This window comes from Gymnodraco acuticeps, unplaced genomic scaffold (assembly GCF_902827175.1).
Source record: "Gymnodraco acuticeps unplaced genomic scaffold, fGymAcu1.1, whole genome shotgun sequence".
Classification (NCBI taxonomy): Eukaryota; Metazoa; Chordata; class Actinopteri; order Perciformes; family Bathydraconidae; genus Gymnodraco; species Gymnodraco acuticeps.
Window position 1 is genome coordinate 4,269,374 of NW_022990701.1, and position 25,267 is coordinate 4,294,640.

General features: G+C 40.5%; 1 protein-coding gene across 1 annotated transcript; it reads right to left on the minus strand.

The window, feature by feature from the left end:
* Positions 1-5,637: 5,637 nt before the first annotated feature.
* On the minus strand, positions 5,638-25,267 carry gna12a (guanine nucleotide binding protein (G protein) alpha 12a). Its single transcript, XM_034231332.1, has 6 exons — positions 24,950-25,267; positions 20,076-20,294; positions 11,623-11,673; positions 11,333-11,533; positions 10,700-10,906; positions 5,638-8,988 (listed from the first exon to the last, which is right to left on the minus strand). The coding sequence occupies exons 1-6, from the start codon at positions 25,265-25,267 to the stop codon at positions 8,827-8,829; spliced, it is 1,158 nt and encodes a 385-aa protein (XP_034087223.1). The 3' UTR covers positions 5,638-8,826.

The following is a 25,267-nucleotide window of genomic DNA, read 5'->3' on the forward strand; positions in this document are numbered from 1 at the left end:
CTCCAAAAAGACTACTCCTGCACTGATAGTAATACTTATAACCATGGCTGCAGTGCACCTGCATAAACAACCTGAGCGAGAACCAAAACGTTGTTGTTTTTATTATTGAATTAGATTATTACGCAGTGTGGCCTTCTAAGAGAAAAGTCTTTTGAAGTTGGACACGCACACACACACGCACACACACACACACACCATTATCCAACACTAAAAGTGACACACACATATCATTTCAGTAGCAAGTGACCCTTGCAGAAAACAGTAAAAAGTGTGACATTTTGCTGCAGGCTTCAAAGGGTTAAAATTATCGCCATCTTGTAGACAAATGTAAAAATTGAAAATTGAAAGCTAGAAGTTCAAAATGAAATCTTAACATAAAGGAAATCAAGAGTTTATGATAAGATAAATGTGGGGTCAAAAAAAGCATTTTCAATGGTTTTCAATGAGGCATTTTTTGCCGCTAGGAACTAATGTGTCGGTTTTTGTGTAGCTTAGCCATTTTAGGCTAATTTAAAAAACTGATACGACAATTCAATATACAACTAAAAAAGAATATCCTCTGGCAAGTTTGAGCAATATTCATTCAACACAGCCAAAATGGCATGAACATGAAAACCTGAATGGCTGAAAAATGGCCCCAGGGACTCTTAAGGGTTAAGTGTTACATATCAAGAATAACTAATGTTCCCCCAAACAACATTTTTACTTAGATGTTTGCTTATGTAGTCAAGAATATTTAATATTTAAATATTACACCCTGGAGTTTTGGATTCAGTAGGTTGTTCATCTTGGCCAGGCATCTTCTGAAAAAATTATATTTCTGTCCTCTTGAGTAATTTCACTCAAAAAGATATATAAAATACTGCAGCTATGACAGAAGAAAGAATATGTCTTGGGCCTTTTCGAAGTGGATATGCTGCAGGCTTGACATAATGTGATAAAACAATACAAAATGAAACAGGAGATAAATTGAAAAACAGAATAGTTTATTGCAGAGACGTGTAGTATAGTTGTGTCTCCTAATTGCAGCTGGTAGTTTAAATAAGTGTTGATGGATGGCTGAAAGAATAATGGTGTTTTCATGTAATTTAAAGAGTAAATTATGTATGAGTAATTATCCAGGCTGAGGCAGTAATTACCTGAGACATGACATTTTAAATCCAATATTTTTTTCTCCACAACGTGAAACGACAGCTTTAACACAATCACAGTGTACTGACAGTGACATCTGGAAATTAATGAACAATTATCCAGATGACAAAGACTGGAACAGCAGGTATTATGCATGCATTCACTCAAAACACTTTAATTCGTGCTGAACAATGGAAACCTAATGACCAGGATTAGGCTTTTCAGTTTTATCATGAAAGTCTGACATTCACTGACGGGATAAAAAGAAAAGTGTGTTATATTGATGTTTTTGAATGTGTCACATGTGAGTGTGAGTGTAGCCATGCTGGGTCAAAAGCTCCCATAACATCTGGCTAAAGTGTAACATTTTCAAAGCTATATTTCTACAGAAAACACTTTAAAAAAGTGATTTTGTCCAAGGAAAGTTTTGAGTTCCTTCAAAATGACAGAAATCACAATTTCATTAGCAGAAATCTATAAGAGGGGATTGGTCATTTTAAAAGGGTTTCTTTCCTCGATTTGGTTTCACAACTGTGAAATGTAACATGTAAGTTGTGAGAGGGTTAATTAAACAATCTGTTAATTGTGTGCATGTGTAAAGGTTAACAAAATGACTCACTTTTCTGGCAATGCGACGTAAAAAATATCCCGTCTGTCATCACAGCAAAATGCAATGACTCGGATAGGCCTTAGTTAAAAATATTGAGAACATTTCTCAATATTTGGCGATTTATTTTGGTCCGTTTGATACATTTCAGGATCTTTTGGGTATTTTTCTGTTTGGCTTCCTTAAATTCTATCACTGCCTGAAGTACTTTGGACAAATATTTTTGAGTTAAAAGATAAAAATGGAGAGCCTAATCAGACAGTAGGGTTTATTAAAATGTTGCATAATTGCTTTTAAACCAAAAGAGGGAGACATCTACCCTTTTTGTGTAACATTAAAATATGGAGGGGGAGATGAACAAACATTAAATTGTTTACTTAAATTCATTAAACTTTAGCCTGAGGCACAGTGTAAAAGTTTTAGTATTATGTAAGCATGCCTGTGCAGTTTAGTTTGTCATCTATCTGGCTTGCTCATCTCCCCTTATTAACAAACACGCTGCCCTGAAGGCTTTACACCCAGAGAGAGAGCACTTCCTGCCGATAAGATGCCAGGCATCACAACGTTAATTCCACTGTCAGTGTGAACTAAAACAGAAGTGGTTTAATGACGCGACAGCCAGCGGTCCAGCGATGTGTCATGAACAAATCATCAGCTAATGAACCACAAGTTGTTTATATTTCAGTGTGTGATTCATGTGTGTGTGTGTGTGTATATATATATGTGTGTGTGTGTGTGTGTGTGTGTGTGTGTGTGTGTGTGTGTGTGTGTGTGTGTGTGTGTGTGTGTGTGTGTGTGTGTGTGTGTGTGTGTGTGTGTGTGTGTGTGTGTGTGTGTGTGTGTGTGTGTGTGTGTGTGTGTGTGTCAGAGTCAGAGACAGAGACAGAGCGAGTACTTGGCTCATTATTAAATATCAGAGTTCAGCTGTAGGTCCAATCAAAACAGCCTTAGGGCAACATCAGCTTAACCAGAGTCATGAGACCAGATTCACATGCACACACTCAACCCCTCCAAACACACACAACACACACACACACACACACACACACACACACACACACACACACACACACACACACACACACACACACACACACACACACCACACACACCATGTATACATCACTTCAGGGGACATTACATTGACTTACATGCATTTCCTGGAGACTTATCCTAACCTTAACCATAACCAACACATGCCTAACCCTTACCCTTACCCTAACCAAGTCTTCACCCTAAAATTAATGATTCCCCTCATGGGGACCTCCATTTTGTCCCCATAAGGGAGGCGAGTCCCCACATGTGACTGTGTAAACAGATTTAGGTGTTTTTCGCTTTTGCCATAACAACACCTGAATGGAAACGCTGAAACATATTCATCACATTGGAAAAAAGTTTTGACCCTATGAATAATATGAAAAGTTGCTGTTTTATTTTAAACTTAACAAACTAACATATTTGTTTAAGGTTTAACTGGTGCTTTCTTATCTACATTCTCCTGTTGGGCCCTCTTCTTCTGCAATGGCACCAACTCACTCTATATCTTGATGAATCGACAGCATTTCCTTTCCTGATCTTTCTCAATATTTGGTCACGATTAGCAACACATTGATACACACCTGACTATAGGTTGCCACATGACTGCTGAGGTGTTCACTTGGTTGTCGTCCAGTGTCTGGTGGTAGAGTCCATTGAGTGTTGGTGCTGGGTCATTTATATGGTCTTTGGGGTGATGCAGGTGTGTTATATCTAGGTAAATGGGTCTTGGTTAATTATTTATGTGTATCACTATGTGGTTACTGTGACTATAGAGAGATGAAGTCCCTTCCTTGTGGACAACCAGAGGACCCCCATTGTAAAAAATATAAATGGGAATCAATGGTGAGGTACTTTTTTCTTCTATAAAATTATTTTTAGACATTTCTGATTTATTTTGTGAGACAGGAAAGGCAAACACTTGCCAAACTGCAAAGAGTGTAGGTCACATGACTGCATGGAACATCATAAAATAAATCGATTGAGTGAAATATAAAATGGAGAATATAGTGGCAAATTAGCTTTTTAGATTGTCCCATTGTTTTTAAACATCTGTGAAAAGGGAGAATAAGATATATCACACAGACAGTGTCCCAGTTGATCAACCAAACATTTTTTTATTAGAAGTATTTATTTAAAAAGATTTAGGTTTGAATATGCAAATGAGGCATTCTCTTATGCTGACCCTTGTTGAATGCAAGATACATCTATGGATGCAAATAATACAGAATGTAACAAAAAACACCTAAATGTGTAGTTTTGAATTTTTCTTTCCAGCAGTCTGAGAGAAGACATGTTACACAACCAGAATTGCTCAAACGCAGAATTGAAAAGTGCATGAAAAACAATTTTTTGACAAAAAAGGAAAAAAAGCTGACTCCAGTCAAATGTGGTCACATTTAAATGTTGCAATAACCCCTAATATATTAAATAATAATATCACTTCAGGAATAAAAAACAAATATTTAAATCAAAATCAATGTGTGTCAGTCAAGAGCTCTGAATTATCCCTCCGACGCTGATGTTCTGTTAAAGAGTTTTGCATAACACACACACACACACACACACACACACACACACACACACACACACACACACACACACACACACACACACACACACACACCACACACACACACACACACACACACACACACACACACACACACACACACACACAGGAAAAGGCCACACATGACACACATGGTCCGGTGCAATCTGAGGACAAAATGTCCTGCTCCCCTCCGCCTCAATAAACGAAGCTTCCTTATGTTTCAGAGACCACTGGGGATATATTTTTCTGCTCCCTGCTCCTTCCTCTCATCTCCTTTGTAGGGTACCGCAGGAGCTGGTTTGGGTTTCTCTGATGTGTGTGTGTGTGTGTGTGTGTGTGTGTGTGTGTGTGTGTGTGTGTGTGTGTGTGTGTGTGTGTGTGCGTGTGTGTGTGTGTGTGTGTGTGTGTGTGTGTGTGTGTGTGTGTGTGTGTGTGTGTGTGTGTGTGTGTGTGTGTGTGTGTGTGTGTGTGTGTAGCAGGGAGGGGGAGACTGAAGCAGGCAGGGGGATGTCGTTCTTACAGTCTCTCCATTTTGGGATCAGGACAGGAAGTGGGCTCAACAGAGGAAACATGACCTGTCTCTCCCTCTTCCCTCCCTCTATCCTCTTACTTTTCTCTTGTATGCTCTCTTCCGCCCTTTGTCTGTCCCTCCCCCAGTCTCTGCCTCCCCATTCACATGCTCCGTTCTGGCTTTTTTTTGGGTTGCACAGATCCCGTTTACTCACATGTGTTAGTGCGGTGGGTGTAGATCTTGAATTACGTTCTACACTCTTGCTGTGTAAATAAATGTTAACCGGTGATTTCTGAAACACTGAAACTCTGCTCTAGTTGTTTCTGCGCTCCCTCCCTCTCTCTGGAGACCAGCAGTCTGTTATGTATCAGAGCTCCTCTGATTAAAAGCCAAAGCAAAGGTCAGACTCTGCTGGTAACGGAGATATCGCCCGACTTCAGCTTCACTGTTATGCCCAGCGGTCTGATAGGAGCCTCATATTACATTACGTGCAATGAAACCTCCAGGATATACATGAGTATTACATTACTACTTATCAACTCAGTGCTTTTTGGATTTGCAAGAGGGATTCTCGTGTTCATGAATCAGCCCCAGGACATTAGGAAAACATACTGGAATGTTTTTTCTCTTTATAAACTTAAATCAATTGATTTCAATCCCGCTCCCTTAAAGTCCCCCTCTATCTTCTCATCTTTCCATCACTTTTCACTTTCCAACACAGAAGGTCTTGACCTCTTGCTTTGCTGCACACACACTCAAACGAACACAGACACACACTGAGAGAATAAAGAAACAGCATGTGAGCAAACGGCAGTGTATTTCACCACAGAGCACAGAGCCAAGGCACTGGGAAACAACAACAAAACACAAAAGCAGAAGACCTCCCTCTCCTCTTCCTGCTCGCCTTTTAAAAGTTTGCCGTCTGTTTATTTGTTCCATTTTCCCAGACGTTTTCCTTTCTGGTTGTTTTCTCTAGGACACATCCAGTGCAATGACGACGCTTAAAAAAACTTGTGTGAGGGGAAAGGTTAGTTAACGACAAATGTTACAGCAACGTTACAGTTACAGTGATACTGTTAGACAGAGTGGTTTGTATTGAAAGGTGACCACGATACACAGTGCCAAATACTAACAGTATTCTATGTACAAAATGTATGAACATGCATCAAAAAGGGCCTTAAGTCACTATGCAAACACATGACACAGTTTAATACAGTATTATAATAAGGCTTGTGGAAGTGCTCATGATTCCCGTCATTCCCCTTGAAGCTGTTTGGACTTTATACCCGGGGGGGGGGGGGGGGGGGGGGGGGGGGCGGGGCACCCCAGCTGTGTCCTGCTGCTGCGTACCAAACCAGGCCAATGTTGGGAGTCAGATCAACATTCCCATTTTATAGATTCTCCACTTTAAAACATGTTTTGATTCTAATAAGTTTGTGGTTTGCTGGCAGGTAACCATTTAAAGCACATTACAGGACATCTGAGACCAAGTCTGGTCAACAGTTTTACCACCATCATAAATCAGTGCGCTTGGTATATTAAACTGCAAATAACCATCGTAACAGTACTTTTCTTTATGCTACATTACCTGTCACTGGTATAAACCAGGAAGCAACTAGTGATTATTAACCCCATTGTTTTTTAGTTAGTTTTGTTTGCCTGGTAAACCACAGGATAACTGAAAAACTACAGTTCATGAAGCTTGGAGGATGGACGAAGAATGGGCCAAAGATGACCCATTACATTCTGTAAGGATACACACATTATTTCTCACTAATAGAAATGGCCTTGGAGGACGTCTGCGTGCTCTGAGTGACCTTGTAGTTTTCATTAGTGATTCATCTAGTGGTTTTAGATTAAATGATTTATAATTTGGTCTTTAAATCTGCAGTGTTGGCCACCTTGGGGCATAGCAACAAGCTGTAAACACAACATTTAACACTCACTCAATGGCCAGGTTATTAGATACCTGCTTTTATACTGGAGTAATGTCATTTGCGCCTACAACAGCCTAAATTAAACCAGGTTTCATGTGGAAATGTTTAAGGTTTGACGTGTGAAAGCGTTAAGAGATGCTGCTCCTTATCAGTTTGAACCAGTCTGTCTATTCTCATCTTACCTCTCTCATTTAAGCCTTGTTTATACTATGAACACACTAAAAGGCGTGAATGCTCAGCGTGTTGTCCAAAACCCGACAGAATGTACAAACAGAATATTATTTAAGTTCACCGGCTAAATGCTCATTGTGTCTGCTGTTTGGTGATGGACTGGTCGTTTAAACTGGGTGAATCAGAGGGTTTTCTCGCTGAAAACAGCTGCCTATTTATTTGGTCTGGTTTGTCTCACTCGTTTCGTGCCAGTTCTTTAGATAGACTTCCTTCCCAGACAGAGCTACAGAAGTCCAAAATGGCCGCAGCATGGGAATAAGGTCAGTTACAGTTCACCCTCTGCTGTTCCCGTCACGTTCTCAGGACAAAGGAACGAGCAGTGTAACCGTACACCAACACTGTCTTGTAAATGGCATACTTATTTTACACCTCAAGTTACATCTAGGCTATTATGGTATATCTAATGCGATGTTGGTTGGAAACAGAAGAAAGTTGGAATAGAGATGAACCATAATTCATGATATGGAGCTGTGTGTGTGTGAGAAGAGTCTCTCATTTAAACGTCTACTGTTTCTGCTGCAGAGGGGGGGAAGAACAATCTGTGTATTGTGCAGAGGAGAGGAGAGTTATGGGTTAGGAGGGATAAGACTTGTTATCTGCAGCTGTTCATGCCTTGTATGATGGCGCGTGGGGGGTTAATAAACACAAGCAGGGAAGGAGAGGTAAAGATAGATAGCACAGGAGAGAGCAGGAAGCATGATAGAGAATTATCTCTTTCCTCTGTTTAAGGTCAATGACAGAAACACTTGTGCAACCTTATCACATAACACAGCATATGACCAGTCTGACCCCAAACCCTCACCCTCCTCCGCGTCACGTGCACATCAGGACAAGGCATCCTTCAGCTCGCTCTAAACTTTCCTAAATCTGTCTGTCTCTCCTCTCTCTTCCCTCCGGCTTCTCGCTCACACAGCTTCATCCAGATACAACCGGCAGCAGTCTGACTTTTAGGTTTAGTGACAGGGCTGTCATTATATATACACAAATATATACATCTAAGAAAAAATAACACTTTCAGTGCTCATGGCATGTAGTTGGTGTAGTCCATATTTTTCTCTTTTTTTAAACATGTTGGCAACACTTTCCTGACACCCATGTCTTTAAATCAAAATCTGCTTATAGCTTTTTATAATTATAGTTTTAAGCACTCAAACATATTCATAATGCTTTATATCAATACGCATAGACCATAAGTTCATTATAATATTTCATATTTTCCGTTTACTGACCTTTCATTGCAAGGAGCAACGTTTATTATAATTAACCTAGTTGAAATATATTTATAATGCATTTTAATCACTGTGATAATGAATTATAATACAATAAGTAACTTTTAGTGGTCATTGCTTGCTTTAAATTATACTTGACATCATGGTTTATTATATTTCCTTATTCTGTGATATTGTTAAAAAGCATTCTGCATATTTATGAGTGTTTATAAGTATGATCATATCAGATTATTATTCATTACAGTATATATTTATAACGCAATATAAACATGGGCTTTATAGAAAGTGCTACCAACATCTTCTAAGCTGTGTATAAAGGCGGGAACACTTGAGAGCTACAACAGGTCGGCTGCCTTTCCGGCATACATACATTTATACAGGTTAAATGCAGGGTCTTGTCCCCTACGACCCTCACAGTTTCCACAGGGAAGGCCAAGAGGTCCAGAGTCACCTCGGGGCTCCACAGGTTCAGAGTTCAGTTCGATCCACAGACTGCTCCACAGGTCAGTGTTAATCAGCACCTAGGGGCCAGGGGGGTCCTCCAGGCCTGGATGCATGGCTGGTTTCACAGTTTACAGTCAGTGTGAAGGTCACTGCAGCATTATATCTTTGAGGTTTTCCTGCAGGATGGTGTCCTTGACAGCGTGAAAGACAAAGCGGATATTTTCTGTGTCTATCGCAGTGGTGAAGTGATGGAAGAGCGGCTTCCCCCGGTTCCTCCTCTTACGGCTGAACGACTGCACCAGGAACGCCTGGAAGGAGCAGAGCAGGGAAAACATATTAACAAGTTTCAGTGTACCTTTTACTGTAGGCTTTTCTTAGACATTGTGCATATGAAAAACCTGTTACTGCATAAGACACAACTGGTTTCCACAGTTGGTTTGGGGAAGTCAATCTCTTGGCTGAGTAAACTGTATTCTAATCATGCTTTTTACATGTATGCAGACAAAGACTAATAATCAATGTGGGGTGGCAGATGAAAGAAAAGATTATTAAAAGTAGCTATAAAACCTTCAGAATATTTCCATTCAATTAAATTACAATATCCAAGTTTCCAGAGCTTAAGGTCAATCCAGGCCATGACCTGATTCAACACAGGTGTACAGCGGACCAGGGGCCTCAATTTAAAAACATCAGAGAGAATACACACTGAAGGAATTCTCAGGGAAGGGCGTGTGGCGCAGTGGGGTAATGCGCTGATCTTCGAATCAGAGAATAGCAAGTTCGAGTCCCACTACAGTCAGCATGTCGTCGTGTCCCTGGGCAAGACACTTCACCCCAAATTGCCCCTGTGGGGACTATCCACAGTATTGAGTATGTAAGTCGATTTGGATAAAAGCATCTAACAAGTAGGGATGGGTATCGATTCCGATTCCGGTTCTGCTTATTGATTCCGGTTCTTTTCGATTCCAAAATTGTAAAAGAAAGAGGTCAAACGTTTAGATAACAAAAATATCTTTATTCTTTTAAGCTTTAACTGACATTTTTACAAATAAAAAATATACATGCAATACAAATGTATTGCACAATAGCTGTGCTTTATTTTAACTGAGCTATGCCTGTGGCAAGCTATTAACAGGCATTGCACTGTGCCTTGTCTTTTTATTTTTTAGTGTAGTGGAGCCTCACTTCAGAGCGTTTACCACAATCCATCTTTGGTGTTATGAAGTGACTGAGCTCGTGAACTGTCTACGGGAGGGCGGGGGGAGCCTCGCTGCGGGGCAACTGTGGACCTCTGTCGCCTGTCAGCGCAACTTACATGATGCCGTTATTAAGGGCGGTGCCGGACGTCAGCGTACCGAGCCGGCCGTCAACGGCGCGCTGACGACCGGCCGTTCTGTGATTCTCCAGGTCCGCCCTGTATTCCACCGGGTCACCGCGGTGCAGACGGACCCGCTGGAATACAGGGTCTACCGCGTTTAGGAACCGTTAAGCAGAACCAAAATTGTGTATTTTGTATACCCGGCATTTTCTTATCGGTTCTCATCTGGAACCGAGTTTCGGTTCCCAACCCTACTAACAAGTAACATGTAATGTAAAAATGACTGCGTATGTTCAAATGAGGAAAGAAGGAAAAAAATGTACGCCCAAATAATTCAGATTTATAAAAATGTGTTTACCCCTTCCATTGTACAATACCCTTCCTCATATCAAATAATCTATCATGTGCCATCGCTGTCCTTACTGACATTATTAGCTATTATTTTGTTTTTCAATGCATGTCAAAATTGAGTATTTGTTGTGGCAAATTGTCTTTATTTGTTGACAGAACAAGCAAAAGGCTGCAGTGGTCCGCCACTTGATTGGCAAGTGTGCATGCTCATTTGAATTGATGTGTATTCGTGCATTAAGCATTGGTTTATTAACAGAAGGAGGAAGGTAAGGAGCCACAATGACAAAACGTAGTTTGGATCCTCATACTGCATTACTAAAAGCCTCTGTGATGTCAGTGTGTTTGTGTACCTGAACGTCCTCTAGCCTCCGCGTGTCTCCCCTGTAGTCGGGGAAATGCTTGCGGATATCCACCTTGCGAATCTTTTCCACCAGCAGGTCTGTTTTGTTGAGGAAGAGGATGATGGACACGTTGAGGAAAAGCTTGTTGTTGACAATTGTCTCAAAGATATTCATGCTCTCGACCAGACGGTTTGTCCTTCGATCCTCCATCAAGACCTGCAGACACACACACACACACACACACACACACACACACACACACACACACACACACACACACACACACACACACACACACACACACACACACACACACACACACACACACACACACACACACACACACACACACACACACACACACACACACAGTGTTATCCTTTGTTTTTTTCAGGTTTTATCTGAGCACCAATTAAGGATTCAGCCGTCATCATATGACTGCTGATTTGAACGGGAGCCACGACTGAGGGAACAATCAAGTTACATCAGCCAACCACAAAGAGAGCTTTGTGCATGTCTCAAATGTCCTCTCTGATGGTTCTTGCACATGTTGTCATTCTAAAAGTCAAGCGAGTATGGATCACACTGTGTAACTCTCCTCGTTTCAACATGGTTACATGATCAGACGTGCATTAATGTTACCTGATCGTACTCTGACGATGACACCATGAAGAGTATGGATGTGATCCCGTCGAAACACTGAAACCACTTCTGCCTCTGGGACCTCTGCCCTCCGACGTCCACCATCTTGAAAGGAATCTTTTTTATGATAAAGTCATGCTCCACAATTCCTTTTGTCGCTTTTCGCGCAAACAAAATGTCCTGCTTGCTGGGGATATATTTCTGAAAAAAACCAACACATTTTATTAGAAGATGAAAGCGGGGAAGAAATAAGTAGTGCGCTTAAAATGTAACAAGTCACCCTGACTCACCATTTGACCAATACGATCCAAGTTATCCAGGAAGTATTTCACTGACTCGCTCTGCAGATACAAAGAAAAATGTTTTTCAGTCATCTAATAAGGCTGAGTCAACCCAACTTAAAAATCCCAAATCATCAAAGTAAAGCACTAAATCTCACGAATAAAAAATGTCATTTCTTGTATTTCCTTATTATTTGAATCACATTACATGGAAGCTGTCGTACTGTGGTTATTTATTTAGTAATACATCAATCGATGAATTCTGCCCAGTAAGCTACAAAGGACAGAAACCATGTGAGCAACAATAATCATATCAGTCTCATTATAATATTTGGAGCATGCTCTGGTACCACGAAGCAGAGCTGGTTTCACAGAAAACAACATGACTTAATATGTTCTTCAAGGACGTTGGTTTCCAGGACTAAGACAAGACATAACAGACATCATTAATCATTTAGTTTGACTGCGATGAGAAAAAAACCAGTCCAAAATAAAGTTCACAGAAATAAAACTCTACTGAAATGTCTCGTTTACAAAAAGAGAACAACTATTATAGACTGTTCTCTTTTCCGTTGCCTGCATGAGGACAACACCAGCAGCACACAATGAGCACAGTCAGGACAGTCTGAAGTTAAAATAAAAAATGACAATAACAGGGCTTTGGAGAAAGATACCAGGTGAAACGCTGGCAAGCTTGAAAAAAATCGGACTAAAACTACTAAAGTAGGCTTCTTTGAGATAAATCTTGAATGTCCAGACTTTAGGTGAACTAAAACTCAACTTGGTTGACTAAATGTGATATGATGTAACAAGGAAATTCGACTAGGATTAGGATTTCATTTAAAACATATGTGACAAAAGGAACAGTATTGTTAAGCTGCCTTAAAGCGAAGGATTTACCCACAGCGCAGTGAACTAAAGTGACTCAGTGACTGGATCCTTGTGTGACCCCTGATGCTATCCGTGCGTTGTCTCATAATCACATTTAGTGTGTTTGTTGCATTTCCCCACAGAAACTGCCAGGACTCTGTAGTTCCTCTCAGATCTACACAGCCTTCTCTGTCTTTTATGCCTTATTTAGTTGTTCTGGCCAAATAACTCCCCTCTCATCAAGCGTGTTATCTCTTCCAACAAGATATGTTTTCATCTCTGCTTTTGAGAAAGACGCTCTAAAACTGATCAGATTTGACACAAGAGGAATAGCATGAACTATTGAAGAACTCATTTTTATTTTGAAGCAGATCCTAAACACAGGGCGAATACAAATCATGCTTCACTTTTGTTATGTGTCAGACCAATCTAAAATAAATCTAAAAGGATAATTCATGTTAAAGTCAGAACAAGAAATGTTTCTGTTATTTAACTGGAGTCTGAGGAGCATTGGCCTTGGCGGAGGTCTGCGCTCTTATAGTGTCATTAAAAGTTTTATTGAAAAAGCTCTGATTAACCCGCTGTGCCCTACGTATCCGGCACTAAATAGCATGCAGTCAGAGTTAGCTCCTAGCTGGGGAACAAAGTGAAGCATTGGGCACCTAAAGACAGATGTGAGAAGTAAAAGAAAAACTAATTTGACAACAATTCCTTGATTGAGCAATAGTGTGGTTTAACTGCAGTTTTTCTGTAATGGTTTGCACAACTGGAGAACATTTTGAAGAGGCTGCTAATTGATTTCCACACCGTCCAGAAATCAATGGTAACCAGTGGGCGTCTGAAACAGCAGCAGAGGTTTGTCTAAAGCACAGCGCAATAATTATAAAATGGTTTTCAGGGAAGTTAAGTAATTTGCTGTAAATGGGCTGAAACTGAAACATTTGTTTTGTGATTGTTCTTTATACTTGTGATTTCTGACAACACTTTAAAGCTGAATCTCCCTCTCTCTTGCGTTTAGACACATCCAGCAGGAAACAGCTGTGTGTGTGAAAACAGTGGAGAGAGACATGGGGGAGGGAGGGATTAGCGAGTCAGACAGGACCTAGTTACAAAGTCACACACACACACACACATACACATACTTGGGCCTAACTACAATACAGCATTATTCCTCTATGAACCTCAAACCTTGCAGATTTTCGTCACACTGATCCAACTCAGTTAAATTAATCTCTGTCGGTCTGACATGATGCGTAACAACCAGGAAACGTGACCCCTGTATGAGTGAGATGTGACCCCCTGACCTCGCGCCGCTGACCTACAGTGTCACAGCAATAAGAAACACAAAGCCGGCCGCTCTGATTGGTTCAGCTGGACATGAACAGGAGGAGGGGCTTGATGTTGGGAAAAGCAGGGAGAGGGGAATTCCCAGAGATGAAGGGATACGCAAACAGAGAGAGAGAGACAGAGAATCACACGTGAGCAGACACACAAACACACACACGAACACGCAAACACAGCTCATTTCCACAGATGCTTTGCCATCAGCAGAAATGAAACAGCCGATGAATAAATCTAAATAATAAAGCTAAATATCAAAATGAATAAATGTTATGAGGCTACAGATGAGTTTTAGGTCCTTGTAATGCATATCTACGACTTGTAAAACTAAAATATAGCTCTCTCCCTGTGTTAGTGTGTGTGTGTGTGTTTTGTTCTAGATTTGTGTGTGAGTGTGTGTGGTTGAGTAAGGCAAGAGGAATGTCTCCATTCATGGCGTGTATGGGCAGATTAGGGGCTTTATTACAGCAAAGACCTGAATAAGCTCACATTCTGCAGTGTGTGTGTGTGTGTGTGTGTGTGTGTGTGTGTGTGTGTGTGTGTGTGTGTGTGTGTGTATGTTCACAGGTATATGTTTGCCACTTCTATGTGACTGGGTTGCCACATTTGTTTTACTACTTCAGCTTATCACTACAAACCGCAATTATATATGTACTGCCTAAGTATAGACAATTATCATCTTGGGCTGTAACTAATGATTGTTTTTATTATCATCAATGAATCTGCACATTAGGAATAAAAGTCAAAGACGACATTAATTGCGTTTAAATTCCTTTGTCAGGATAACCAAAAGTCCTAACCTATAACCTTCCAATATATTGAAGTTATTAACGGATTATCTCATCCAAAACGTACAACACCACGTATATGTCTACTGTTTCAGCCAATATCTAACAGTTTATAGACCAACGATTAATCAATAAGTCTGGAAAATTATCGGCAAATGAATCGATAATGAAAATAATCGTTGCAGTCCTGCATGTGATATACATGTTTGGCTATCCTGCACATAAGCAAACACTCACATGAGTATGCTTGAAAAGAGGAACAGCAAAAAGGGAAACACAACACCCAGAGACACTTAAAAAAAGTATTTCCTTTCTGTAAACACGTAGATTAAGTTACATACGTCAATGTTAACCTATAAAGTACAGCAGCAGAGACTGCCAGGTTGAAATGTTATATAGTGGACAATGTGTGTGTGTGTGTGTGCCCAGCATGTGTGTGTGTGTGTGTGTGTGTGTGTGTGTGTGTGTGTGTGCCCAGCATGTGTGTGTGTGTGTGCCCAACATGTGTTTATGCATTTATGGCCTCTTTACATCTTAGCAGGGCTTCACCGTCTAAACTCTTTATTCAGGATGTGTGCGCTGCCGAAGAGAACAGCAACAGTTTACCGTCACAGCGTGATATACAGCCTTGTTGTTGTCACGCAGAAGAGGTTTTTGGTGTTTATGTCCTATATCAAACTGCGTGTTATCTGGGTCTGGTGGGAACACAGAACAAGTAAACAAAATCCTTGCTCTGAGTTTGTTTTTCTCTTCCACTATCTCCACTTCTCCCTAACTGCTCTTCTCTACTTTCCACTCCCTCTCTTCAGGCTCCCTGGGAAAAGCTGACTGTGGTATCCCAGGAAAACCTCAGAGAGTGGAGAGAGAAGGGGGGCGGGGGTGGTGAGCGTCTAACTCAGCACATTTACTCCACAGAAGACATTTTGGTTTTCTTACTTTGAAAATAGTTAAGGCTGATGTTATTATGTATTTCTCCTATAAGCAAAAAATACCATTATAACAACAAGAGACCAACATCTCAATGTCTTTACTGTGACACTCAGCCCCCGAGCACATTTTCTTCTGGAGTTGTACATCTTTCAACTTGACTGTGGGGAATCAATGAGCCTCATTCACCAACTAATCCTAAGAAGAAATGTCTACTTAAAACTCAATTATCAGCATCAAAGGGCACGTGCTTTAGATCTACGAGTACAATGGGATACTCATAGATACACAGGTACGAACAGTTCTCAAGTTTAAGTCGTGAGTCTCATAAAAGCTGTTCTTAAGACTTTTCTCTTGAACACATTAAAAGAAAAAACGTAGCCCATTGCATATCAAGGCAAACTTTCAATTGCTTTCAAAATAAAGCTAATGTTATATAAATGAAATAAAAAAGGTAAACACAGAAAGTAGCCCCTGGGTTAGCCATCATGTCTGTAAGTGCATAACGATGTCTGGTAAGTGCATAACGATGTGTTCAGGGACAATTTGCCATCTGATCCAACAGCTGCCTGTTCATCCGCACATGCCGCTGCGTGTACATGCTGTGGATTTAGTTGATGTGCATTCTGGAGAAGTAGTGGTTCATGACAGAAGGTTTTTTATCATTATTATGTGCACTAGCTAGTTAAAGCGAGGCTTGTGCCACTAGCTGTAGTCCCGTTGCCTGAATTTAAACAAAAAAGGATAGCATTTCCGACTTGTTTCAGTTCAGTTTCTTGTTGGTTTTAGTCATAGAAATAGAATAGAGTAGAATAAATGTCCCCATTTAAATCAACATAACAGGATGGGCAGAGCTGCGGCTATTTTGTTGTGTAGTGTTGCTATTGCAAAGAATCATCAGGTCTGATCTCCCCCCTAAGCCCTGACCCTCCTGGTCTCAACCGACGTCACCTAAAAAGTGGCTGACTGTGAAAGGCCAAAGGGCTCAAATGATATAAATAGCAACGGCACAGCACTTTGCAGCAACATCTCACTCTACCTTGACGACAAAACATGTAGTAAACAATTGCAGAAGTTGCAGAATAAACCAGGTGTCTCATATACAGTAGCCTTTGCTTTTTCATGTGTTTATTAATGCACTCTTAAATCCTTATGTAAATCTAGTGCTTCTGAGGACATGTTTACATGCCAGTTTGAACAACAACATGCCATCTTCTTTGTTTACCTTTATTCAAGTGGTTTAAATGTCAAAAGTAATGTGTTTTGGGGGATTTCCCAAGGCAATGTGGGCAGAACTGAGGACTTACGGGAAGAGTTCAGAAATAGCTCAAACATGGACAGTCGCACAGCCCTGAGCCCTCATGGGTTTTCAGATAACACGCCTCAAAGTCCGTAAGTGGGAAGATTGGGATCGGCCCTGTTTGTTGTAGCGGGCTAAATTATAAACCGATTTGCGCCAGGCAGGATTCACTGAGGTGGGATTTAACGACCAAACAAGAAGTAGTACAATGACGGGGAGATTTCAGTAGAGATTTGAGCGTTGGCTAATACACAAGAAACAATACATGTCTATGATAATAAAAAAAGAGATGTACTTTATTGGAAACACACTTGGATTTTCTTTTGTAAGGAATCGGATCAAAGGCCCAGGCTACACGATGACGACAAAGCGCTAAATGCATCACTGTGTGGAAAGCAGGTGGAAAACAAAGTTCTTCATAGTGAGTGTGACTTTCAGGCCCTACTAAGGTGACTTAAATACAACAACAATCGCCATTTTCTTATTGAACTCGACAAATTACAACAGTTTAATTTCTGTTCTACTCTTCGTCTCTTCCTGCTGTTTGAGTGTTTTCATGGAATTTGTTGACAATACCAAAGTACAGAATATCAACATCCTTATCGCCAAGCCAGTGCGATGTCTGCAAGTCTGAGCAGCCCAACAGGCTTTATCACACAGCGACTCCACCGAGGCAGTCTGACCCAAAGCTGTGCACTGACATCTCACACACACTTACAGTATGTTAAGTGAGAGCGAGACGGAAGTGGCTTCTGTCTGACTCCAGATAGTTGTATCACTGATAAATGTGTAACAAGGCTAAAGGTCAAATATACAGCTCTAAACAGAGAGGAGAGGCGCTCTGTCACTTCCAATAAAGAGCAGAATAAACTCGCCAATACAAACCGCAGCGGCAACAGAGCAGCTGGTAGCGCCGGCGCTGTGAGACATTCGCCGTGTTGACAATGCGGTTAATGATCGTTCAAGTGTCATTAAAAGTCTGTCTGGCCCTTCACGGCATGTTTGTAGACACTTATAGAGTTCCTTGTAAAACAGAGGAGTTCTCCAGCTGTTCTGTTGTTCACAAATGATCTTTAAATTACAGTAAGTGGTTTACTGCTTTAAACAAGTCTCAGTTTCTCTGGTTCGCAGCAGAGAAAGAAACGAGCGTATACATTTGACAAGAGACGATCCCATGTTACACTTTCTAGACATGGACATTTTTACATGTTATTATTCAGCCTTTCCATATTCCTTTAATCCAACATTGCTTGGTTTTTGGCCTTTACATAATCACATGGAGTCCTTTTTCTGGCACTCTTCTATTCCCTTTACTTTTTTTGTTTCAACCAACTCCTGAGAGAAATATCCAACTTTTAATTGTTGTTTGCTACACCATGTTCAGTTGTTGTCTGTCTGTTGTTTGTTTGGTGCTTGGCAAGCTGTGTACAGCCAGGGTTTAGAGCCTTGTGCTCAAAGTGAACCCAAAAAAACCTAATATTACAAGCTGTAAAACCAGACGAATGAGCTAAAAGAGTCGAACCACAGATACGGTGATAATTCTTTGTGGGTTTTTCTCTTCAAGCAACCCCATTCATGTACACATAGTAGGTCAATCCATTGTTAATACAAAATATGGATTGCCACAGCTTTGAGGCTACACTGACTCAATATTAAAAACACTTGTCTTACTGGTCTAAATGCCATTCTATCAAATCCTGTTTTAAAAGATACTTTTCCTTGTACTGCTTTATTTTCCCATCTATTCAACATGACTAGTTATACAATAAAAGGAAGGTCAGTGATGTGTACAGCCTACTGGTTTTGATCCGCATGTGTTTAATAAATTAGAGTTAAAAGGGAACAAGTATTTCACTGTAATTTACGAGCCGATTAAGGTTGTGTTTGGTGCAATGTGGCGTGGCAGATGTAACTCCACAGGGCTCCACTTCACCGGCTCCATTTCCAGTCAAGAGAAAAATGATTACATATTTGGAAAGTCACCAAACACAAAGAACATGAGCAAGGGGAAGTTAGACAGAAAACAATAAATATTCCCACAGGCTTCGCTCTGTGCACTGCTTTTTCACTGACTTCTTTCTTTAGTTGACAGGTAAAAACATTTCAGATAATATCCAGTTACTTCCTGAAGCTATGAGCATGTCAGTAGGTATTAGCCATAGACTGTATATGGTATTAGCTTTGTGACTCCTGGCTGTAGTAAATCAGTGACTGTGCAGATATCTGCGCCTCTAGACTGCTGACGTCCCTGAAGTGAAATATTTATGGAACTGAGAGTAAGAACTGGTAAACATACACAGTGCAAGGTTTTTATTAAAGGTTATTTTTTAGGCACTTTTTCTCAATTTGACAGCTCACCACATTGTAAGGAAGAATGGAGAAAAAAGGATTGGTGAGAACGATCCCATATTCTGTTACAGGATGTTATGTGTGGGAGGAAGATTCAATGTGAAGAATCAGATCAGCCAGTGAGTAACCAATGACTGATCATTGCTCCAACTCAGTGTGTGAACTGGAGACAGTCATGGGAGCTTTTAAATAAATAAATACATGCATTTTTGGCCTGCTATGAAGAGTGATTGAATCCTTTAGACTGCTGCATGAGTACTTTAAGGACTTCATAATGTTTAAGGATAGTTTATTTTTGGTTACATTTGTATTGTTAGCACAGGCAGATGATCTACCTCAAGGTATCAGCAAATGCTTCAACCTTTGTAATGGAGTGTCAATACAAGATTTGTCATTTATGGATATGTAATAATTAATAATTAATAATTAATAATTAATAATTCCTTACATTTATTATAGCGCTTTATCAATGACTCAAAGCGCTTTACATATACACACATTACACATATATGATACATGCAATGGTCAAATACTGTGGACAATACCCACAGGAGCAAGTGACTGAATCATAAAATAAAATATCAGTTTCGAGGGAAATATATCTTTAAAGTGCCAGAGGTATTCATCCTTAACAAGCAGCTTATTGAGTGCTGCCAAAACTTTATTATAAAATCTACTGTAGGATTCTGAAATTTGAAATGTGTAAAATCTAAGCGAATCTAAAATGTTTCCATTAGATGAAATGTTGCAGCAGTACCAGCCTTTGGTTTAAATTCCACTTAGTGTAAACATCAACAAAGACTTGATACAAACTATATAAACAACCTTGAAGCTACATCAGAGGAAATGAAAGAGGAAACGGTTTGTTACAGGATTAATCTACTCACCAGTTGGAACTCAGAGCGCCGTGCGTAGGCCTCCTGTATGCCGGTGTCCGTCCAGAGTGCGTTCAGTGCCATCACGTAAAGCTGAAACTCACTTGACTCGACCCCCGAGCCGCCCACTCGTCCCTCCCACGACATCACCAGCATGCCCTGCTTCTCGTTCTCGCAGCTCTGCCAGCCGATGCCCAGCTTGTCCCGGGCGTCTACCAGCACGCGCATGCCCTGCAGAAACACAGCGTGAACATGAGCCTGAATGCGGTCAAGTGGAGTAACAGCTGCTTTTTTCTAATGTCAGCAATATTGTACAAATATTTCCTGACCACACAGAGGAAATAAAAAACCATACTGCATGAGCTGCTTCCAGGGGAAACATGTCAACACAGAGTCTAGTGTTTCTGGTAAACATGGAGTAACTTTAACAGGGCAGCACATATGTCAAACACACACACACACACACACACACACACACACACACACTCTCAAACATATGCGTGTGTGGCTGCTGGTGGTTTTCTGAATAGAGCCATGTGGACTGATCTGTGTGGGAGGTCTAACCATCACACAGAGACAGATATTCCGTTTTTTGTATCTGTGTCTCCATTTATCTCTTTATAGTTTTATTAGACTCTCTTTGAATCCATTACTTTGAAATGTTCCAATTCAGCATGTATTTATCTGACAGCAGACTTTTATTTTGTGGTACTATTTGTGTTACTCACTACATCTTGTCTTTTTATTTCATCCATTGTGTTCCTTATCTTTTACCTTCTTACATTTCTAAGACTTAACAATTGACTCCATGTGAAGCATTTTTCTGAGCATCTCAAAGTCCAGAATCTGCCTTGTTATTGAAGCATGATTGCTTCATTTATTGATTGAAACAACAGAACATTATCAGTGAGGTATGAAGCGTTTCAAAGGTCACAGTAGGTTAAGGGATTTGTGTGTGTGTGTGTGTGTGGATGACTCATGACTGCCTGCCCTTTGTGCAATACTCAAGTCTAGTCAAGTTTGTTTGAACAGCTTAATATTGCATTCTTGAGGCTTAACAGGCCCACAACATGAACACAGCTGGAAAATTAGCTCCAACCTTGTTTATACAAAGTTCAAAGGGAGATTTCCCCCTAAACGTGTAAGAAAAAATAAAAGGAAGATGTGACACTTTATAGATGTAATCACTCATGCAGCTACTATGTGTGGGTGCAGTCTGACTGGGGTGCTCCTTTGTGACTGACTAGTGCATTTTCAACTCTGTCCCTCATTTCAAACTTCTCTTTTAAGAATTGGGGGTTTTGTTATTACAGGAGTGAGTAAGACTGACACACTGACTAGTCTTCAACATAAAGACACACATGTAATCTGACACGACATTCGGATCGAACAGCAGCATGTTCTGCAGTAAAATCACTAACGGAGTCACTGTGAGTGGGTTTTGAGTCACATCCTGTATCTGTCTGGGAGCCAACCTGAGATTTATCAAATTACTAATCTGGGTTTATGTTGCATAAATCCTCTAAAGAGTTGTTGTGTCCTTTCCTGTATATCCGCATGTTTGTCTGTGTTCCTGCTGCTTAGCCAACCTGTCCATCCACATCGTGGTCTCTAGTTATTCAGTAACTGTGTCCACATTCAGCATGTCAAATACCAGTGATGGAAAGTAACCAATTGCATCTAGTTGACTGAACTTTATAGACATTTTGGGTTAGTTGTATTTTACATTTTATGTGTATTTCCATGTTATGCTTTTTTCTTCTTCTACTCTACTACATTTTGGAAGCAACTTTTGTTCTTTTTACTGCACTCCTGGCAAAACAACACATTTAAAGAGATGACCTTGACCTCTTCGAGAAACTGGGATGGACATTCTTCACTATTTTGGGACATTTTATAGACCAAACATTTCCTAATCCTGAACTTTAGTATTGCTAATTTTACCCAAGTAAAATATCAGAATACTTCTTCCAACACTGCCAAATGGATCACAAATATAACAAGTAAAATAGGGGATTCAATTCTAGTGTTTGGACCTTTATCGCATTATTTTCCCTCCACCCTCAAAAAGAAGCCTCCAAATTGTTTGCAAGAAGTGACAGCCTTATTTTGATAACATTTGGAAGTGAATAAAGTAAGCACCTTTCTATGCAGAAATGTGAGCTGGTCATTCTTTTAATTGTTTCGGTGATCCTAGTCTATTTAGTCGGAAAAGTATCACATTGCCAATTCAATAACCAAACTCCTATTGTAAAATTAAGGATGATTTACCTTGAACCTAGATAACCTTTCATACCGAAACTACGTTGGTGATGACGAGGACTTACTGGTGATAAACATGAAAAAGTTTGACATTTTAACAAGCTGATAAGGACCATGCTAATGCCCCATTAGTTTGTGAGGCTGTAGGTTATCTCTAAAGGACACACCCACTGGACTGAGTCCTTTGAAGGATGAAACCTCTGTCTGCAGTGTTACAGATCAAATGTGAACCAAATGTAAAAAAAAGTGTTTCAACTTAAAGGGCCACATTCAAAGGTGGAGTGGACAGCAGGCCTCAATGGAGTGGGCAGACATTTTTATAGTGCACATTATTATTCACATGAAAAGCGACAGAAACAGTTGTGGCCAGATGAATAAGATAGCTAGACAGACAACAGACCAGCTCTTGGTATTTGTGTGTAACTGGCCCTCAACAGTATCTCCCACATGGGGCAAAAGAAACATAAAAATATGATGTCTGAACTGAAGACATGACATGGTCAATGGCACTATTGGCCGGCAGCTAGATGGGTCTAAAAATAACTCTGTTCCGGTAACCAGCGGCCCTTTCCCCTGCATTGTAACAAGAAAGCATTAGAAGTTATTTAGCTTTACAATTCATAACAAAACATTTAACATTCTAATTGTGACCCCAACGTTTTTGAAGATGCCAAATATGCTGAATTTCGGGCTTCAATTATCTAAGTTAATAAAGCATTTCCCTCATGTGACACTGATGATAATTGACCAACCTTGAAGCTAGAAAAACACTTGGTTTAGAAGTAATGATAGGGAAACAAGGACAATCACAGAAATAGAAAAAAGGATAAAACCTGTTTATGGAAAAATGTCAAACCATTGTGTGCCTTATTTAGAAATGGATTAATTAATAACACCAACAATTGTCTATTTTGAGTGTTTATGTTATGTTCTACCAAAACGTACAGCTTGTAAATCATTAGATATCCAGACTGTTCATCAAACCTACACTTGATGTACCAGGCTTGACAGAGGTACCCTAGCAGCAGTTTTTAGTTTCACTTTAACTTGTGAGAATATCCAGTTTGAGTATTCAAGGATTAGATGAGACTTAACCATTATTGGAGGTATAATTAACAAGAAGGAAGTGGCGGGACCACACATGAACTCAGCCGCTATGTTATTTATTCATTTGTATCTAATTGTGCAACACACCTGTGTATTTTCTTTCAGCTTTGTCCCTCCTTAACCGTCTGCTTTGTTCACTACCTATCACTATCATTAGGTTCCCATGCAGAGAGAGGTCCTCTACACCCTGTAGGTGAGGCTGATCCTGATACTATTGTTCAGGACAGGTAACATCCCACCTAATATACAATGCTCAGATTTACCAATGGAAACATGTCCAATATATGGTGTCATAGTATAGGATGATGCACCAATGATTAATGCAGTATGTCTAAGCCATTTTTACATCCAATAAAATCTACTGTGTATTCTCAATGCGATTTACTACAACTAATTCCTGTATCTCCTCCTTGAGACCTGTCCTAAAGTTGTTGTTGATTTTATCTCTTTTTGCAACATCCCATCATAGTTGACTGAAAGTAATACAAGATGAACTCGGAAGTTAATAGAATAATTGTTAATGAAAATAAATGTTACTTGCAAGCTTCTAATATTGTGTCATTTGTAAAAGATGGGAGGACCAATAAACAGTGTCGTGGTGGGTCAAAAATACCAGGCATGTAGTATCATGTTGCATTTGAGATCATGCCTTTGTCAAAACTACAGCATTTCCAATCATGTGATTTCTTACAATATTTGCCTGCTCGTCATCATGCATTGTGTTTTTCAGGAAGTTGAGTGTTGGTGAATTTTGTTTTTGTTTGGAGGAGGGTTGGGGGGGGTGCTGTTCATGATTTGGCCCGAGACAGCACCACCACTGTATGCTGGTATTCAGGGAAGGGTATGGAGTACTGCCTCTGCTGTGTAGAATGTTCTTATCATCCCTGTCTAGGCTGTGTGGCAATCAGGGCGGATGTGCTCATCCCTCAGGAATAGTCTGGTATTGTTAGCTGGTCAAGGAGGCCCAGCTATGACAGCAAACAAAGGGAGAGAGCGCACACACACACACACTTCAGGATACAAAATATGTACTCTGTCAACAAACCTCTGTATGTTTGAGTGAGTACATGTGTGTGAGCCTCAACGTTTGGGTGAAAACGTCAATATCAGGACTGCAAATAATGATTATTTCCAATACTGGTTAAACTGCTGACTATTCTCTAATTTGGTTTGGAGAATCTTGGCAATGTTTCCTTGACAAACTACCTAAATAATGAAATGATCAATGAATTGACTAACAGTTGAGTTCCAGTCAATATACCTCCAAAGACTAATTGAATAGCCTAATCTGTTCTGGTCTCCAACATGTCAGTTCCTCATACATCCTTTACTTTAACTTACTTATCAAATAGATTGTTATACTCGAAGAGAGCAGAAACAAACACGATATAAACTTAAAATCAAAAAGACAAAAGCAGGAGTTGACTACACATGTGTGTGTTTAAACTTTGGACTTGGGCTGTAAAGTTTCCCTGAAGGCCCCAAGCTATTTATTTCCCATTAAACCTTGATCTTACCTTCAGTATATTCTCATAGATAGTGTCCCGGAAATCCAGAAGTGCTTTTTTATCAAACTCTTGCCCGTTAATGATGCGCATCTGTTTAAGGAATGTGGACTTTCCGCTCTCTCCGGCCCCGAGCAGGAGGATCTTCACCAGCCGGCGGACGGCTCTCCTCTCCCGGGCCAGCATCGCGTCTATCTCCCGGCTCCTGCGCCTCGCCTCCCGCTCCTGCGCCGCGTCCCTCTCCCGGCTCCCCTCCTTGCTGCTGCCCGGGTCCCGGCTGGCCTCGGCCGGGAGCAGGCAGCGGCTCAGGGTCCGGACAACTCCCGACAT

Bases quoted from the DNA above. Each gene is read 5' to 3' on its own strand.
- gna12a (XM_034231332.1), bottom strand. From the start codon at position 25,267: ATGTCGGGAGTTGTCCGGACCCTGAGCCGCTGCCTGCTCCCGGCCGAG. The intron at 10,907-11,332 runs GTAACATTAATG...GTGTGTCTGCAG, and splicing joins CATCGTCAGAGTACGATCAG to GTCTTGATGGAGGATCGAAG. The intron at 8,989-10,699 runs GTACACAAACAC...TGCTCCTTCCAG, and splicing joins GGAGGCTAGAGGACGTTCAG to GCGTTCCTGGTGCAGTCGTT.